Here is a 19054-nt window from a genome sequence, read left to right as displayed (position 1 = left end):
AGAATAAAAATGCAGCAAAAATGACACCAAGATTTTACGTGGAAACCCTTTTGAATAAGGGAAAAAAACACGGCCAAGAAGAGCAACTGATATCACTATAGCGAGGAATTTTACAATGTGTAGTAACGAGTACAAATACTCCTAAGACCACTACACCCTCAAAAGAAAAAATACTCTTTGCTTTTTTCACCTCACTACAATATCTCTCACACTCTATTTTTCTTCACAGGCTATTTTCTTAAAATCTATGGAATATCTTGCTCTCTATCTTTCACTCAGATGTGTTGTCTGAGATTTTTCGTGCGTCAGAAATGAGAGCCGAAGCTCTCCTTTTATAGGCAGAACCTCACTCTCTCACGCCTACTACATTTTACATTTTTCTCTCATGCAGATTTGTTATGCCTACCAATCTTGACATTTTTTCTTCTGCAGCCTACCATATTTGACAGTGCAAAAGAAAAGATGGTGGTTGCCAATCAAAGGAAGAAAATTATCTTTCTTGATTTATGGGATGGACCCTACAAATCTCCCTCTCCAGTCACATTCACCTGAAGGAGGTAACACCGGAGATTCTAGTTTGAGCGCATGCCAACAAGTTCTTTGCAAAGCTCAAACTTGTCTCTTGGTACTACCTTGGTCAACATATCTGTAGGATTTTCAGTCGTGTGAATCTTTTTGACTTGAAGTGATTCGTTTTCCACTTGCTCACGAATCCAATGATATCTGGCGTCGATATGTTTTGTTCTCGCATGGTACATGGAGTATTTGTTTAGGTCTATTGCACTCTAATTGTCGCAATATACAACATACTCCATCTGTCGCAATCCATGTTCTTGAAGAAATCTCTTGAGCCATATCATCTCCTTACCAGCTTCATTAGCCGCAATATACTCCGCTTCAGTTGTAGATAGTGCGACACACTTCTGCAACTTCGACTGCCATGATATAGCTCCCCCTGAAAAAGTAAACAAAAATCCAGTAGTGGATTTTCTGTTATCAAGGTCGCTTGCCATATCAAAATCTGTATAGCCCTTCAGAATTGGATTTGATCCTCCAAAACATAAGTATTCATGTGAGCTTCCTCTTAGATACCTGAATATCCACTTTATAGCTTCCCAATGCTCTTTTCCTGGATTTTCGAGAAATCTGCTAACAACACTGACTGCATGAGCAATATCTGGTCGAGTACATACCATTGCATACATCAAACTTCCGACAGTAGAGGAATAAGGAATCTTGGCCATTCTCTCTTTTTCCTCCGTTGTTGTAGGACACATCTTTTTGCTCAACTTCAGATGACCAGGAAGGGGTGTGCGAACCAACTAAGCACTTTTCATATTGAAGCGCTCCAGTACACGTTCTATGTACTTCTCATATGACAAGTAAAGCTTTCTTTAGTTTCTCGAACGAGTAATTCTCATGCCCAAAATCTGCTTAGCATGACCCAAGTCTTTCATTGCAAAAGACTTATTCAACTATTTCTTCAACTCGTCAATCTTGGAAGCATTCCTGCCCACAATCAACATATCATCCACATATAGCAAGAGGATGATAAAGTCATCATCAGAAAATCTTTGTACAAATACATAGTGATCTGAAGAAGTCTTCTTGTAGCCTTGCTCCCCCATAACAGACTCAAACTTCATATACTACTGTCTAGGAGCTTGTTTCAATCCATATAGACTCTTCTTAAGTTTGCATACAAGATTTTCTTTCTCTTCTTAAGTTTGCATACAAGATTTTCTTTACCTTTTGCCTTGAAGAACTCAGGTTGTTCCATATAAATCTCATCTTTTAAGTCATCGTGAAGAAAAGCAGTCTTCACATCCATCTGTTCAATCTCCAAATCAAGACTGAGGTCAAACCAAGAACTGTCCGAATTGAGGACATTTTTACGACAAGAGAAAATATTTCGTCAAAGTCAATACCTTTCCTTTGACCAAATCCCTTGACAACCAATCTAGCTTTGTATCTGTGCTTCAAACTATGTTCTTCAGCTTTAACTTTGAACACCCACTTATTCTTCAAAGCTCTCATGCCCTTGGGCAATTTCACCAACTCATATGTATGGTTCTCAAGCAGAGATCTCATCTTATATTGCATGGCTTCAATCCATTGATCCTTGTGCTCATCTTCTATGGACTCTGCATAACATTTAGGTTCTCCCCCATCAGTGAGTAATACATACTCATTGGGAGAATAATGGTAGGAAGGAGTACGAGTTCTAGAGGACCTCCCGAGTGGAATATCTAACTCGTCCACAGCTTCATGAGTAGGAGCATTTACCTCATCAGCATTAATATTGTTATCACCATCACCATCAATATGCTGATATGGAATATGGTTTTGGGCATCACCATCATCATTGAGCTCACCAATGTTATCCGTATTTGTATGAGGAATTTGATCAAGATTAACTAAACCTTCAGAACTTGGAGATTTTAGCTTCTCCGCTTTGTTAATATCTTCAATGGTTTGATCCTCCACGAAGATAACATCACGGTTTCTCACGGCCTTCTTCTCAATTGGATCATATAGCCTGTAACCAAACTCATCAAGGCCATAACCAATGAAGATGCACTGCCTTGTCTTGGCAGTTAATTTTGACCTCTCATCTTTAGGTACATGTACAAAAGCTTTGCAACCAAATACTTTCAAGTGGTCATAGAAAATATCCTTGCCATACCAAGCTCTGTTTGGAACATCACTTTGCAAAGCAACCGTAGGATATAGATTAATAACATGTGCGGCGGTCAACAAAGCCTCACCCCAAAAGGAATTCGGCAACTTTGCTTCAGAAAGCAAACATCTGACTCTTTCCATCACGGTCCTATTCATCCTTTCTGCTAAACCATTCAGCTGAAGAGTCTTAGGAGGAGTCTTCTGGTGTCTGATACCCTATTACTTGCAGTATTCGTCAAACAGTCCACAATATTCACCACCGTTATCAGTACGAATACACTTCAGCTTCTTTCTAGTTTCTCTTTCAACTGAAGCCTGAAACTTCTTAAAGACACTCAACACTTGGTCTTTAGTCTTCAAGATGGAGACCCAAAGTTTCCTTGAGCAATCATCAATAAAGGTAGCAAAATAAAGTGCACCACCCAAAGTCCTTGTCTTCATTAGACCACATAGATCTGAATGCACCAACTCAAGCAACTCTGTCTTTATTGAAGGAGGATGAGACTGGAAAGAAACTCTTTTTTGTTTTCTAGCCAAGTAGTGCTCACATTTTTCTAATTTTGCACTTTCAAAATTTGACAACAATTTCTTCTTGGCCATAACATTTAGTCATTTCTCGCTAATGTGGTTAAATCTCTTATGCCATAACGTTGAAGAGTTATTGCTCTCAACGACATTCACCATATCAACACAGGTGGAGGTAGTAGTCCAGTATAGACCACGACGCTTTTCCCCACGAGCCACAATTATGGCCATTGGTACTGACATATCCCTCATCATCCAAAACACCAACAGAGATCAAGTGCAAACAAACATCAGGTGTGTGCTTTACATTGTTTAAAACTAGTTTAGTTCTAATACTAGTTTCCAAACAAATCGTTCCAACACCAGTCACCCTAGATACAGTCTCATTACCCATACTTAAAGTTCCAAAGTCACCCTGAGTATAGGATGAGAAAAATTCCTTCCTTGATATCACATGAGATGTGGCACCACTGTCCACAACCCAACTTGACTCATCACAAGCAATATTTATCAGATCCGCATCAAGGACAATAACAAGATCTTCTGTAGCGACGGTGGCCACACGATTGCCATCTTCTTTCTGTTCTTCCTTATCTCTATTCTCCTTTTTTCAAAATCTGGCAGAAATTCTTTGTGTGCCCTTTCTTCCCGTAATGATAGCACTCAATATCTTTAAGTCTGCTTCTGGATTTGCTTCTATTTTGTTCTCTATTTTGAGAACCCCGATTCTTGCTTCTCCCGCTAGAGTCAGTCACCAAGACATCTAATGAGGAGGAACTTTGAGATTTTCTTCTCATCACTTAATTTAAAAGGCCGCTCTTGGCAAGATCCATAGAGATCACACCATCCGTAGCAGAATTTAATAATGAAGTTCTAAGAATTTTCCAAGAATCTGGTAGGGAACCAAGTAGAAACAGTCCTTGAATTTCTTCATCAAATTTAATGCCCATAGCAGATAACTGGTTCATGATCTCCTGAAAATTATTCAGATGATCTGTCATTGCGGAACCATTATGGTATTTTAAATCCAACATCTGCTTTATTAGAAACATCTTGTTGTTTCCAGTTTTCCGAGCATACATACTTTCAAGGTGCTCCCATAGGGTCTGGGCATGTGTCTCCCCAGAAATATGGTTCAAAGCATTATCGTCAACCCACTGTCTAATAAAGCCGCAAACCTGCCTGTGTAACAAATTTCACTTTTCATCTGATTTATTATCAGGCTTTCTAGTAGCGAAGATAGGTTGATGAAAATTCTTGACATAGAGCAAATCTTCCATTTTTCCCTTCCAAATGGCATAATTTGTGCAACTCAAAGTAACCATTCTACTAGTGTTGGCTTCCATCATTTATCACAAATACAAATACTATTTATTAAGAGACCAAAGTAATTCTTTTCTGATGTGGAAGTTCAGACTGTGTTGCAACCACAAAGCATACTCAGACAGAACTTTGGCTCTGGTACCACTTGTTGGAAATAAACCCCGTAAAAATAATATTCACGGTATTAGTGATAAATGCGGACCACTAAGTTATGGTTAAATCAGCAAGAATAAAAATGCAGCAAAAATAACACCAAGATTTTACGTGGAAACCCTTCTGAATAAGGGAAAAAACTACGGTCAAGAAGAACAATTGATATCACTATAGCGAAGAATATTACATTGTATAGTAACGAGTACAAATACTCCTAAGACCACTACACCCTCAAGAAAAAAAATACTCTTTTGCTTTTTCCACCTCACTACAATATCTCTCATACTCTATTTTTCTTCACATGCTATTTTCTTATAGTCTATGAAATATCTTGCTCTCTATCTTTCACTCAGATGTGTTGTCTGAGATTTTTGGTGTGTCAGAAATGAGAGCCGAAGCTCTTCTTTTATAGGCAGAACCTAACTCCCTCACGCCTACTACATTTTACATTTTTCTCTCATGCAGATTTGTTATGCCTACCAATCTTGATATTTTTTCTTCTGCAGCCTATCATATTTGACAGTGAAAAAGAAAAGATGGTGGCTGCCCATCAAAGGAAGAAAATTATCTTCCTTGATTTATGGGATGGACCCCACAAAAATTTCAAAAGTATTTACAGCACCTCAACTTTAATGAATTCGCAGCACTAAAGGTATGAAGACTTTACAAGTATTAGTGATAGAAGTTGAAGTTCCCTTGGAGACTTTATATTGTTGAATTCAACTTTGCTTTAATCAAATGCCTACACATTGTGCACTCTTAAGTTAGTTGATCTTACTCTATACTAACCAGACAATAATAAAATATATTTGAATATACATGATGAGCAGCTACATATTATACACAATATATAGACCCATTAAATTTTATGGTATGTATATGGTTGAAATAAATAAAATTTTAAACCAATTCCAAACTCATTATCACAATTAACAAGAAGATAAGTGGGTGTAATGATAATTAAAAATATTCATGAATAATTTGTTTAGCCTAATAACTTTAGCATTCATATCAATACTAATTCGTAAAAATAATGGAGCAAGAAGACAACAAGTGATTTATATAAAAGAAATTGAGAGATTTTGGATTACCTAACAGATCAAGGGGTAATTTTTAAAGTTTGCTAATGATAAGGGTAAATTTAAATGGATAGTATAACGGTACAAATAAATTAGACCGAATAATATAATGGAGGTTAAATATAGATAATATAGACAGCTACATTTGACCCTTTAACCTATCGATCGGCTGAACCAAAAAAAAAATATCATTTGGTAGGTCATTCTCATTTATTCCTTTTGTCTTGTCTAGTTGTGATCGAAAAGGACATACTTTTATTTGAATTTAATTTCAAAGAAGACAAAGAAAAATAAGATACTGAACAGTACTTCACAATTATTGTGATTGATCAGCACAATGATTTCCAATAAGAATAAAAAAAATTAATTCATTTCATCTATTCCATAACCGAAACAGAGAAAGATACACGTCACATTACTATTCTAAATCAGAAGAGAAATTTTAAGAAATAACAAATCGATTCACTCTATCAATAACCGAGCCCAATATTCCGATTTCCTATTTATGAAAAATATCTTTGATCCTTATTCATCATTTCGGAGTTTTCTGAAAAATAGAATTTCCATATAAATGAACTTTGTGACAGGTTATGTGCAAACAAAAAATATTTATAGAAAGAGGGACCATTCTAACCACGATTGCACTTTCAACTACTACAGGGAAATGACCTTCATCACTGAAATAATTTTTGTTTTTCTCCAATAAAAAGAACTTATAATTCACAAAATGGACCCCTTTAAAAAATTAATAAATATTTTGAACAATAAGGACTTATAGTTCTCTCACTTTCTGAATGAGACGTATGTAGAATTCCTTTTCTTGGTTTTCGTCCGGTACCGACATTGCATCCGACCAAATCTGGATTCGTGTCGGAAAATTACATATTACGGGTAAAGCGTATCCTAACAAAAGCAATTTTATTCTCCTAACTCGAACATAAGATTTCTAGCTAAGGATGAAGGAGTACTTACCACTTCACCACAACTTTAGTCGGTGACATTCATAGAATCCATGACTCAAAAGTCAGGGCAGAATTAGAAATTCTTCACATGAATTTGCAAAAAGACATAATATCCGTTGTTTGGGGTTATTATAGCGATTTTGTGCATGTTAGTTTTGGAATAAATATTGTAGAAAGAATTGACATGAACGATGATATTTTTGCAAATAATTCAAGAGTAAGATTGTGATTGTTCTCCACAATAAAGAATAGTCTAATGCACAAAGTATCTCAAGATTTAGGAAAGGAGCGTATCCTATAAGGGATGTATTGTAAGTAATTTATCCTGGCGCAAGCATCGGTAACTAATTTCACGAGTTGAATTTATGACCTATATATAGGTCAGGGGCGTATGTAGCCCTATAACAGCAGATTCAATTGACTAAGAACTTTCGATACGGAGTATAAATTTATATGCAAAAAAATCACTAAAATATCAATAAATTATAGATATGAACTCATAATTTTAAGGATATAATGAGCCCAATAGTAAGATTCTTAAATATTGAACTCATAAAGTTTAAATCTTGAATTCGCCTCTGCTATAGGCCAGAGTAAGGAGTACTGTTTCTTAGTCTTACTCTTCACGGTTCATTTAATTTCCTTTTAACATTTACCATCTTCCAATTTCTGCCCCCACCTCCACCCGGTAAATACTTACTCACATCGGGTGTTTACACCAAACTATATTAACTCACTATGGTTAATTAATTTAATTAGATGAGAATGCATGTAATTTACCATGGTTAAATGATTGAAATCCATATGCAAGACACATATTTGTTATATATCTATTGGTTTGGTGTAAATACCCGGTGCGGGTAAATTTTTTACCCCACCCCTCAAATTCAATTCCTATTTCCAGAGGTGAGTTATTTCCAACTTCTAAAGAAAACTACCCTTATAGTTTAGCATTGAAACTGCCAAATGAAACTTGTGAGATTTTTGTACAATTTATGAATGCTTTCAATTAATGCTTACTTATCAAACTCACTTAAAGAATTCAGCAGCTAACCCCAGCTTACAGTACACTTTATAGTCCACAGTTACTTCACATTTAAGAAGAGAAAAGAAAAAGAACTAACCAAAACAGCGACACATTCAATCGCTTAAATTAAAAATCGTCAGCAAATATATATAGTATATAAATATATAATCAGTGTATAATCTATGTATATATAAAGAGAAAAAGAAGAATTAACAAAATAATATTGGCTCACCTTTGCTACTACACTTAGGGGCGAAGCCACCTTTTGCTAAGGGTGGTTCCTTCGTCGAAATATTACGAAAAATTACACTGTGTATATAAGTAAAATATTCGATTTTAGATGTATATAACATGTATTGAACACCCTTTATCGTAACCTTTTATTTTCACTTCTTTCAAGTCAAAACACCCTTGGGATAATTTTTGGTTTCGCCACCGCGTACACTAGCTATTTTTTTATGTCAAGAAGATTCAATAATGTATACATATGTAAAAAAAAAAAAAATGTTTTTATTATTTTGAACAGTACAATATATAGACATAGGAGATTCGATTGAACCCCATTTACTAAAAGTAGCTCCATCCTTGTCTTTCACTTGATTCGTTTGTATATATATATATACACAACGACAACAACCCAGTATAATCCCACAAGTGGGGTCTGGGGAGGGTAATATGTATGCAAACCTTACCCCTACCCCGAAGGGTAGAGAGGCTATTTCCAGGAGACCCTCGGCTCAAAAAAGCAACAGGAGACGATATATTAGTACCATAAAAATGCATAATAAAATAACAGCAATATAGGAGATATGAAATACAGAATACGAAATACGAAATAGATGGCTGGTATAGTAAAAACTAGCAGGTAAAGCCCTGCATCAATAGACGAGCAATGACATTCTTAGTCTAACTCCTAACTGGCTAGTCTCACTCTATTGTGCTGTAGAAATATTCACAATTTTCCCCTAACCTACAACCTTAATTCTAGATTCGTCTCTCAAAACTAACAAACGAAAATGCTTCGCTTTCTTCTCCTTATTCTTCTCTTCATTCTCCATTTCTCTCACTTTACCAAAGGGAGACAACCATTCACTTCATCATCTTCATCCTCCACAAATCTTGTAAGTACATCTTGTGTCCATGCAAGTTACCCTAATATTTGCGTTAGAACCCTCTCATCTTATAACTATATCATTAACACCCCCAAAGATTTAGCAAAAGCAGCTGTTAATGTCACTCTTTCAAGAGCCAAAAAAGCTTCCAATTTCCTCATCAAATTGAAAGTACAAAGCAAGAGAGAAAAAGGGGCACTTATTGATTGTATAGAACAAATAGGTGACTCAATGTATGAGCTAAGAAAGGCTATTTCTGAGCTCAAACATTTGCATAAAGGGAATGGTTTTAAGTTACAAATGAGTAATTTGGAGACTTGGGTTAGTGCTGCTTTGACAAATGAACATACTTGTTTAGATGGTTTCAAAGAAATTAATGGAAAAATTAGGTATGATGTGAAGAGAAAAATTACTAATGTTGCTAAGGTTACTAGTAATGCTCTCTATCTCATCAATCAACTTGATGGCGGACGCGGATCTAAAATTTAAAATTGAGAGACTCAATTTTAAGGTTTTTGCGTTGAATCTGTTTTAATTTTGTTAAAATTTTAATAATTTTCACATATGTATATTTTTATGTATAGAGTGGAAAATATTAGTTTCGGTTAGACCTGCCGAATCTTTGATCCATCAAATGAATCTTGCTTGTATTACTTAATTATTATTTTTATATTCTTATGATACACATTTATAAGCTGCTGCAAATTATACCCTATTTTTGCATGTTGATTGCTAGATTTCTGTTACTGCTACGTCATACGTTGTTTCTAACTCTGACTGTGTTGCTTTATTCGACAAATTTCTAGCTTAATGTTTGATCTAAAATTATGTTTTACCCATTGTCATTATTGGTCCTTAAATTTCCCGTGGGATAAAGAAAAAGGAAAAGACTGCATATGTCGGTGTAAATAAATATGTTTTTTTTTTTGTTTTTTAAAGAAAAAGTAATAATACTGTAAGGCTATGTTACTATTAAATTTTAATTTTTTTCTCAAAATTTTAGTGATTTCTCACGTCCATACTGTAAGTGTAAGGCTACGTATGAGCTTGTTAAAATTTGTAGAGAAATTTTAGGTGTAGTCACGAATAGGGAGGGAATAGCCTATTAATCATTGGTTGACTTTCCCATTCAGTAACAGAACTCTCGACTGAGTTGTTTAGGTTCTGGAATTCGGATTCACTTGAATAGGAAGTTGAATCGTGAGCAGGCTATTGGATTTCTTCCTCGCTACCCACCTTCTGTCTTCCCTACTTTCTTTCTGGATTTGCCACATTTGTTGTATTGAACCAAATCCTCAGTAGCCATACCAAACACAAAGTAATGCTAACAGAGGAGTTACGGGGCGTACAACGTCTGTAGGTGGCTTTTTAAGTCCGCAGTCAAAATCTAGGGCTCAAGGCAGCTTGAGGGCTCTGCCTTTTTACACTAAGATTACCCTTTTTGGTTTTTTTTTTCCCTTAATGCATTCAGTATTGAAATCTCTTAGCTAGAGTAATCAGTGACAAATTTGCGCGATGTAGGATCCATTAAATAGAAGTGCACTTCACACCAGGAGTTTCTCAATTGAACCGAAACTTATGATCAAAATGTGAAGAAATATCATTCACCCCACCCACATTCTTGAGTGGAACGTCTAAGACAAGAGTATTTAATATAATCCAGGAGCAATTAGTTGAGCCTTGAAGCAACGGAAAAGTTGTCTCCGCATGACATATAGGTCATAAGTTCGAACCGTGAAAGCAGTCATTAGCGTGCATTAGGATAAGGTGTCCACATCACAACCCTTGAGGTGCGGCCCTTCCCTGACCATGCGTGAAAGCGAGATGCTTTGTGCACCGGAATGCCCTTTTCCAAGAACAATTAGTTCAATTTTCTACTGCTAGTTTATGCATCCATATTGAGCTAAACATATATGATGATACAGAAAGTTTTGGTTGTAAGAGAGCCTAGTGAAACCAACTAGTGTAATTTAAGGTTCTACATTTACCCCTTGACAAATGGAGAAAAGGACTAAGAAGTGCAGGAAAACACTAAACAAGCCAAAGTTTAAAGTTTAAGAGAATAATATTGTATTCCCCAACAATTTCAAGATAACCAAGTAACCAATATGCAATTATTCAAAGGTCCTATTGTAATGCCTTTTACATACAACCATTTTCTGATATCTAAGAAAATATGAAATCAGTTTAATGATCGAAAACAAGAATGTCACAGTAGCCATGGTAAAACTAAAAGGAAATACTTTGTGATTTCCCCTTCATGTGCTTGCTCCAATGCTTATCTACAAGGAAACAATATTTCCAGTAACATGAGGCCTTCTTGGAATTTCAGCACCATTGTCACTGGGAATTAAGGACTAATTGATTTTCCTGACAAAAAAAAAAGGATATCGTTATTGACAACATAGACATCAAGATATCTGTTTTCACATAGAAAAGAAAGAAAACAAAGGAAAGATATTTGGAAGGAAAAAGAAAAGAAAAAAGGGGGTGTTGGAGGGATATTTTTCCCTTGGAAGTTAAAATCGTGAAGAAGTAAATTTTTAACTTTTTTCCATAAGCAAGAAACAAGTTTTTAACTTCGATGCTATAACCCTATACCAGATTTCAAAATCATCTGTGATATGGTTCATTCTCTAAGAGTAACAATCTCCTTGCCGTAGGTTTTAAAATCTAAGGATTCACCAAAATAAAAATCATCTCAACTATTCCTAGACTAAATCCTTATTCTTACACTTTCAAGAAAAGGAAACCGTGTAATCAAACAATACAAGAAATGGCCTGCTTTTTAATGGTTAATTCTTGTTTGCCAAATAAGAAGTTACGGATCAGATACTTCCTGAAGATACTGTTCTTAGTTTCTCACTGAACATGAGCCTTTGCTACGTTGCTAGGGAATCAACAGTTCTTTTAATCCCTCGGTAGATTCTTAATTTCTTCAGCAACAAAATTGAATCTGAAGGGAGTAAAATTCCATTTTTGTTTTCAGAGGAAACAAAACTGAGCTGTTTTTTTATTATACTAGTCTCTTTTTGATTCTTTAGCTACATCTTTAGGGTGAGTTCAACCTTCAAATGCCCTCTTTCTTCTTTATTTTTCCCATCTTCCTCAATACACAACATTTCTAATCTATGTTGCGCGGACTCTCTAATACTGCCGCACCCGTGTTGGATCCTCCAAAAATGCACTACATTTGGAGGATCCGACACGCACCTGGCGACATTTCCCCAGAGTCCGAACAACATAGCTTATAATTATGCTCCACTAAGAACTACTAACTGTCCTTGTTTATAAAATCAGGTCAATATCAACAAGCATACACGCCTGCATACCTTTGGATGTACCAATATTGTCACTGATATCTACTTGTAAGGAGCAAATAAGATCGACGAATTATGGCCGCCAAATCCAAATGAATTAGATAGTGCCACCTTAATATCCAATCTTTCTTTTTTGGCACCCACGAGTAAATTTGTATCCTGTTTCAGGCATATAGATATCATTAAAGGCCAAATTGTCGATCTAAAACTAATTATTGAAAGAATTGAACCAAGAGAGATGACATATGAGATGCTTCCATTCATGTTTAATAAAAAATGTTTTTGTAATATGACAGAAAATTTAAGATAAAAGATTAATGCAAGTGATGTGAACTTAGTAGTTTGATTGAATATTTCATAAAAGACTACATGTTTAGCCAAATTTTGTTTTCAAGAAATAGAATTAGGATAGCTCCAAATCTGCCTTAATCTAGCAACTGAGATTACGGTAACCACCTAACTGATAAAAGTATAGAACTAAGATGATAAATCAAGCTCAAATGAACAAAAACAATTGACAGTGCAATGAAAAAAGAGCCATACCACACCCTCTTCTGGGTTTTCAAGATTTATATTTGGATGAACCCATCCACTTCGTATTGCCTACAAAATCATTTTAACTCTCGGTCAGAGTCAAGCGATGAAATTTTAAAGAGGTCAGCACCGGAGAGACATGTTTAAAGGGGTGTTGAGAAAGACACAGTGACCAACAATCATATGGATAAGCTGTCCAACATCTAGGTTCAATCTGACAACATTATCGTTTTCTTCAAAAGTCAATCTGATAACATTTATCACAGGCAACTGCTAATAAAAACATAAATTCACGTATAGTTGCAGTAAATTTCCACAGAACAGACTAATGAGATCCCACCACGAAAGTTGGATCAAGCAATCAAGAGTGTCAACTTCAATAGGGATCGTTACACAAAAAACCGGGTCACTGTTTTAACTTCTCTAGCTGGTATACACAGATTATCCACTGATTATACATGTTTATACACATATTATACATGGATTATACATATATTATTCATCCGCTGTCTATTTTTAGTTTAAACAGTTGAATGGACGGCTATTTAGGTTAATTCTTTAATTCAATAACACTCCTCAGCACCTGTAAACTGCAAAGAATTATGAAAGTAGCAGAGAAATAATCGTTGAGTTATCTCAAAAATGGCTATTCAATCCATATTTTTGACAACATGTAAGTTATTTAGATGATGTCTTAAACAAGAAACTAGAAGCAACAGCAATCAAGAAGCAGCGCTACTTCAAGGAATGTGAAATAAAATTACCTGAACAGTTGCTACTGCCTCGACAGCACCAGCAGCGCCTAGCAGGTGACCGATCATAGACTTCGTAGAGTTCACTCGTAACTGCAAAACATAGTAAAGCAACTGATTAAAAAGCTGAAAGAAAAAACTGAAGAAACAGGCATAAACGACAGTAGCTGAGGAAAAAATCTGACCTCTGGGTTCTGACCAAAACAATGTACAAGAGCTTGGTACTCTCTGAGATCCCCTGCCGGTGTAGAAGTGGCATGTGCATTAATATAGTTCACATCTTCCTTGGATACACCAGACTGATCTAAGGCCTTCTCTATGCATAAGATAACGCCGGTTCCTGCTTGTTTGTGGAAAATGAAGAGTTTGAGTTAATTTATTTCCTATTATAGTTCAATCTACATTACACAACATAAGAGAGCATGCATTTCTTATCAAGTTAACCTCTCTTTGCTTCAAACTGAGCAACAAATTTTTGAAATTGAGATTGGCATAACTCTTAGACCTTGGAGAAACACGACTGGGAATAGCACTACTTTTAGTGCAACTCGAACCAAAAAGAGATAAGAGAAACAGAAATTTGGAAACGATATTAAGCTCAAGAAGAATCAGGGATAGCAATTTACTGTTCTAGCGTATCCATTATTAATTATAAGTTGTGAGAAAAGCAATTCAAGCATGATAAACAAGAATGGCTAAACAGAGAAGGGTTTCGGGACTTTATGCCATTGATGCACCCCGTGATGTTGAAAGGCAAATCTTATAAATGCGAAAGTAACGCTTACATAATTATCTAGATAGGGGAATTTGAGATTTTAAGAGAGAAAATTACCTTCAGGATGAGGCTCTGTCATGTGATAAGCATCACAAGTAAAGCTTCCACCAAGAAATTCAGCATAGATAGTTGCACCTCTTCTCTGCTCATTCAGACAATGAAATTAAAAGGGCATATCTTACATAATTATCTGGCTAGGGATCTTCTTGCTTATTTTTCTCTTTTATTTAAGAATCGTGAGGAGGGTGAGGAAGAAAAGTGATCTAATATACTTAATTAATCACCTTGGCATGCTCAAGTTCTTCCAAAAGCAGGACTCCAGCTCCTTCACCCATGACAAATCCATCACGATTCTGCCCAAGATCAAAATGAAAATATGCAGTCATTTTATTTAACCCACAATTGGACTAAATCAAGTACTCCAGAATTAGCATTTCTATTCCAGACAAAATTTGCGCATTTCCAACTAGACAGCAGCACGAGAACAAGACGAAAAGAATTACAGGACATTACACTATCCCAAGGCCGAGAAGCTCGAGTAGGGTCACTATTTCTCTGGGAAAGCGCTCTGCATGCAACAAATCCTCCCAATCCTGCAAAAAAGTTAAAATCACTTGGAAACTAATAACTCAACTTGCTAAACTAATACAGAAAAGACACAGGATACACACCAATCGGTATAATTACTGCATCTGATCCACCACAGAGCATCACATCCTGCAAGTTTTCAGTACGCAAAAGTTGAACATAAGCTATTACAGCATGTTATTGGTTGGTGGTCCTCACTTATACATAAGAAAGCTTTCTAAACAACACAAGATGATAATGACAGCTATGCTGTTGAGAACTCTTCGATGACTTAAGGAAAGAAACTTACAGCTTCACCTCTAATGATATGGTTAGCAGCATTCAATATGCAGAAGTTGCTCGTCGCACATGCTGTTGAAATTGAATAATTTGGACCCATCCATCCCTGCAGTTTAATTTACAAATAAACACATAATAAGGACTTCTTTTGACAATAAAACATATGTAGCGCGAAAAATTATAATATATTGGCTAACCAAGTCCATGGCAAGCATCGCAGAGCCCATGTTTGTAGTGGCAAATGGTACACAAAAAGGATTCATCTTCTTATAAGAAATCCTTAAGGATTCTATTGCATCATTGAAGACCTGCAATTCAAGCAACAGTCAAGAAAATAGACTTAAAAAAATTAACTTAGTCAACCAATCAGAATCATTATTATTTAAGAAAATGAAGAGGATCACCTTCATCCCACCCATAGCAGAACCAATCAAAACTCCACATTTTGTTTTATCCAATTCTTCCATTACGTCTTCAGTAATTCCGCCATCTGATAACGCCTTCTTACCAGCTGTTAACATGTAAAGCATGAACTTGTCCATTCTTTTCGAAAGTTTAGGCGCAACCCAGCCAGCAGTCGAGAAAGACTTGATTTCTCCAGCAATTCTCTGCAATTGCACCTTTTTATTAACATCCAAAATACTAGAGTCAGAGAAAAAACAACCCAAGAAGAAGACATACTGTTGGAAAAGGCGAACAATCAAAAGCTTCTATCTCGCTTATGCCACTGACACCTTGGAGCAGGTTTTCATAGAACAAATCGGGGTCATGACCAATCGGCGTGACCACCCCCATCCCGGTCACAACCACTCGCCTTTCCTTGGTTGGCGGTTTCTTCTTTGATGTGACTTCCATAACTGGTTGTACAGCAACAGCCCTTATGCCACCTAGTACAAGAATGGGCACAAAACATCAAAATTTATGTAGGGTAGTAGATAAATCTAACGGAATTTTCATTAGAAATATGACATTGAAATTACATCTTGAGATAGATTATAAACAGCTATGTATTTCAAAAGAAAAAGAAATCAAACATGCAAAGGTTGATTCCTTCTTAGGTATGAGAATACACACTAGTGGTAGGCTGAAGAAACAGCCAACAAAACAGAGAGATGTTCACTTACTGAGAAAAAAAGAGAAGTTCGCACATGCTAAACTACAATCAAATTGCACAATAACTTGCAATTGTGTCCACGAAATAACAAAGTACTCCCTCCATTCCAATTTATACATACCAATCTCTCCATATCGGGACACTCCAAAATATTAAACAACATCTCATTTCTGTAAAAAGAAATTGCCAATATCAAGATTCAAGTTCATTAAACTATTCAAATTTTGAACTTTGATGTGATTTTCTCTCTATCAAACTAACTTTCAAACCATTACACATCAACATTTTTCTTTTACTATCAGTGATATAATATGTAAATCAAATCAACTTCCTAAACTTCGTATCCAATCAAATATCGCCATATCAAATGAGACAAAATTAGTAGATGACAACTGACAAGGGCGAGGTAAAAATTTCTCATACCCAACCTCACCAAAATTGGAACTAAATGCCATAAGCCACTGCAAAAATTTGCTTTTTCAAGTGGCGAAAGAGGAAAATAAGATTTGCTTTTTCAAGTTGCAAAAAGGGGAACAAGTAAACACCATGAGGTCTCAGTTTCAAATCGCACGGAGGAAAAAAAAACTTAGGTTAATTCTTTCATCTGCCTGAGCTTTGGTGGCAGGTACTCGATAACTGTGCTCACGGGATTGGAAGGTATGCTAGGGGAGATAGCAATTCCCGGTGAAATAGTGGAGGTGCAGGCAAGCTGGCTCAGACACCACCGTCATTTAAAAAGAAAAAGAGAGAAAATACACACAGACAGCAGTAGCACCTGTATAACCTATGAATTTATTAACTCTACACAGAATCTTCAGTATAAGAATATGCCATGCACCACTAGAATAGATACTCAAACATGTATATGAGCTCCAATTTTGTTAAAACCCAATTCAATCAAACTGAATGAAAAATGAATCAGGAATCTGACAAAATATACATCCATGAACCTTAAACAAAAAAAATTAAAGACTACAAACCAGGATTACCTGAAGTGGGATTGCGCCTGTGTTTACTCCTCCAACATCCAAAGAGTGAAGAATACTCATTTTTCACTAAACAAGAATTGGAAAATGAAAAGCCATTGCAAGTCTTATTCCTATTAAAAAAATTCTTCTCTTGCTCATTTTCACAAGCAGCTGACATGCATGCAGCTATTGACCATGACGATACAGTCGATGCAGACATTCTTGGGTCCAATTTCCAATCAAAAATCAAATCTTTTTCTTATAATACCATCAAAGAATCAAATCTTTTTCAAATGGGTATCTCTAGAATGAAGTAAAAAGTGGTGCAGAGAGTGAGATTAAAGAAATAAGTGGCATTTTATTTGTGGGGTTTGCTTAAATCTGAGAGAAACTTTAAAAGAAAACAAAGTGTGTTGTTTTCTTGGATCTCTGTGCCACAACAAAACTCAACAGACGCCAAGTTTCAATTTTTATTTATTGTTTTTTTATTTTAATTTTTTTCTCCCACATAAAAAGACAAAAGAGGGAGACTCAGAAAAGCTAAATAATTTAACAAAAATAAAAAATTGTTTGATTAATGGACACTAGGCTAATGCCCTGTCATAAATTGTAAAACAAGAATTTTTTACTAATAGCAAAAGTATACTAGCCTAGAAAAAGTTTAGGATGGTGGTGAACAATGTGAAAAAGGTGAAATATAGAATCTTTAAAAAAAAATTGCTGACTGACTTTTGGATTGTCAGTAGTAACTAATATTTACTCTAACCTAGTAATTTGGGCAGGTGCTAAAAATCTAGCACTAGTTATTGATAGAGGTATTAAGGGTCGTTTGGTAGGATATATAAGAATAGTAATGAATAGGGTGAAAATGACACTATTGTTTAAAATATATTCACAGCTTGTAATGTATTTAAAGAATAGTCAAAGATCAAACTTCAGGATATCGTGTCCTAAAGTTCGAAAATTGTGTCCAAAAGTTCGAATCTTATGTCCTGAAATTTAGATGAGCAATTCAAAAATTCAAGACAATTAATCCTGAATTTCAAATTAGCAGCTCAAAATTAGGACACCAAGTCCTGAATTTCAAATTAGTGGCCCAAAAATTCAAGATACTTAATCTTGAAGTTTGGGTAAATTGGTTAATCTTTAAATACATTTGTAAATTCTGGACGTGTTTTAAATAGCAGCTTAAAAGTGGCTATTGGTGCACTTCACCCCTAAATAGGGTATATTAGTAATGTTGGAATTAGTAGTGCTGAGATTAGTTATGCTGGGATTTTGGTTTGGTGTATTAAAGATTTTGAAAGGATAATTTTGCTTTTATACATGCTTATTCATGTATTAAAAACCATGTTATTGCTAATGTCATAGTTTGTTATGTATAAGAATAGTACTAAATAAGGTGTATAATTAATACAAGTATTTACATTTAAGCGATTAATAATACTAAAATTAATATATAATTATTTTCTCTAATACATCCTACGAAACAATCCATAAATACATTAGATTCTTGTCTAGATTATGTTGACTTTTTTTAACACTCTAAAGGTTCGTTTGGTTGGAAAGAAGTTATCATAGGATTAATTATCCCGGGATTAGTTATTTCGAGATTAGTTATCCCACCTTTCCATGGGGATAAAAAAAACAGTATAATCCCGGAATAAATAATCTCGGAATTAATTATACCATACTTTTCTACTAACCAAACATAAGATTTACTTTTCTTAAATTTAATTTCAAAATTAATTATTCTTTATCTCTCGTACCAAACGAGCCCTAAAGAGCTATATGGGCAACACTAGTTTTACTTTGGCCCCGGGAAATGCATGAATTTGTGCATTGAATGAAAGCTGCCTGC

General features: G+C 35.4%; 2 protein-coding genes across 2 annotated transcripts; one reads left to right on the top strand and one right to left on the bottom strand.

Moving 5' to 3' along the window:
• The first annotated feature begins 8737 nt into the window (after nt 1–8737).
• Nucleotides 8738–9557, top strand: LOC138872059 (pectinesterase inhibitor 3-like). The gene has a single exon (XM_070150021.1). It carries the CDS (start codon nt 8768–8770, stop codon nt 9350–9352), a length of 585 nt encoding a protein of 194 aa, XP_070006122.1. The 5' UTR covers nt 8738–8767; the 3' UTR covers nt 9353–9557.
• A 1352-nt stretch (nt 9558–10909) lies between these two features.
• On the bottom strand, nt 10910–17658 carry LOC104222201 (3-oxoacyl-[acyl-carrier-protein] synthase II, chloroplastic-like). The gene is made up of 14 exons (XM_009773396.2): nt 17215–17658; nt 15793–15998; nt 15516–15719; nt 15309–15419; nt 15122–15217; nt 14916–14961; nt 14758–14837; nt 14529–14597; nt 14302–14386; nt 13655–13809; nt 13482–13562; nt 12727–12786; nt 12196–12342; nt 10910–11233 (listed from the first exon to the last, which is right to left on the bottom strand). The coding sequence occupies exons 1-13, from the start codon at nt 17411–17413 to the stop codon at nt 12226–12228; spliced, it is 1509 nt and encodes a 502-aa protein (XP_009771698.1). The 5' UTR covers nt 17414–17658; the 3' UTR covers nt 10910–11233; nt 12196–12225.
• Between the last annotated feature and the right edge of the window lie 1396 nt (nt 17659–19054).

Source organism: Nicotiana sylvestris, chromosome 6, assembly GCF_000393655.2.
Source record: "Nicotiana sylvestris chromosome 6, ASM39365v2, whole genome shotgun sequence".
Taxonomy (NCBI): domain Eukaryota; kingdom Viridiplantae; phylum Streptophyta; class Magnoliopsida; order Solanales; family Solanaceae; genus Nicotiana; species Nicotiana sylvestris.
This window is presented reverse-complemented; position numbering and strand designations above follow the sequence as displayed.

Excerpts from the sequence above, each read along its gene's own strand:
- LOC104222201 (XM_009773396.2), bottom strand. The coding sequence starts at position 17,413 with ATGTCTGCATCGACTGTATCGTCATGGTCAATAGCTGCATGCATGTCA. Across the intron at positions 15,218-15,308 it reads CGATGCTTGCCATGGACTTG|GGATGGATGGGTCCAAATTA; the intron begins GTTAGCCAATAT and ends ATTAAACTGCAG. Across the intron at positions 14,962-15,121 it reads ATATCATTAGAGGTGAAGCT|GATGTGATGCTCTGTGGTGG; the intron begins GTAAGTTTCTTT and ends GAAAACTTGCAG.
- LOC138872059 (XM_070150021.1), top strand. The coding sequence starts at position 8,768 with ATGCTTCGCTTTCTTCTCCTTATTCTTCTCTTCATTCTCCATTTCTCT.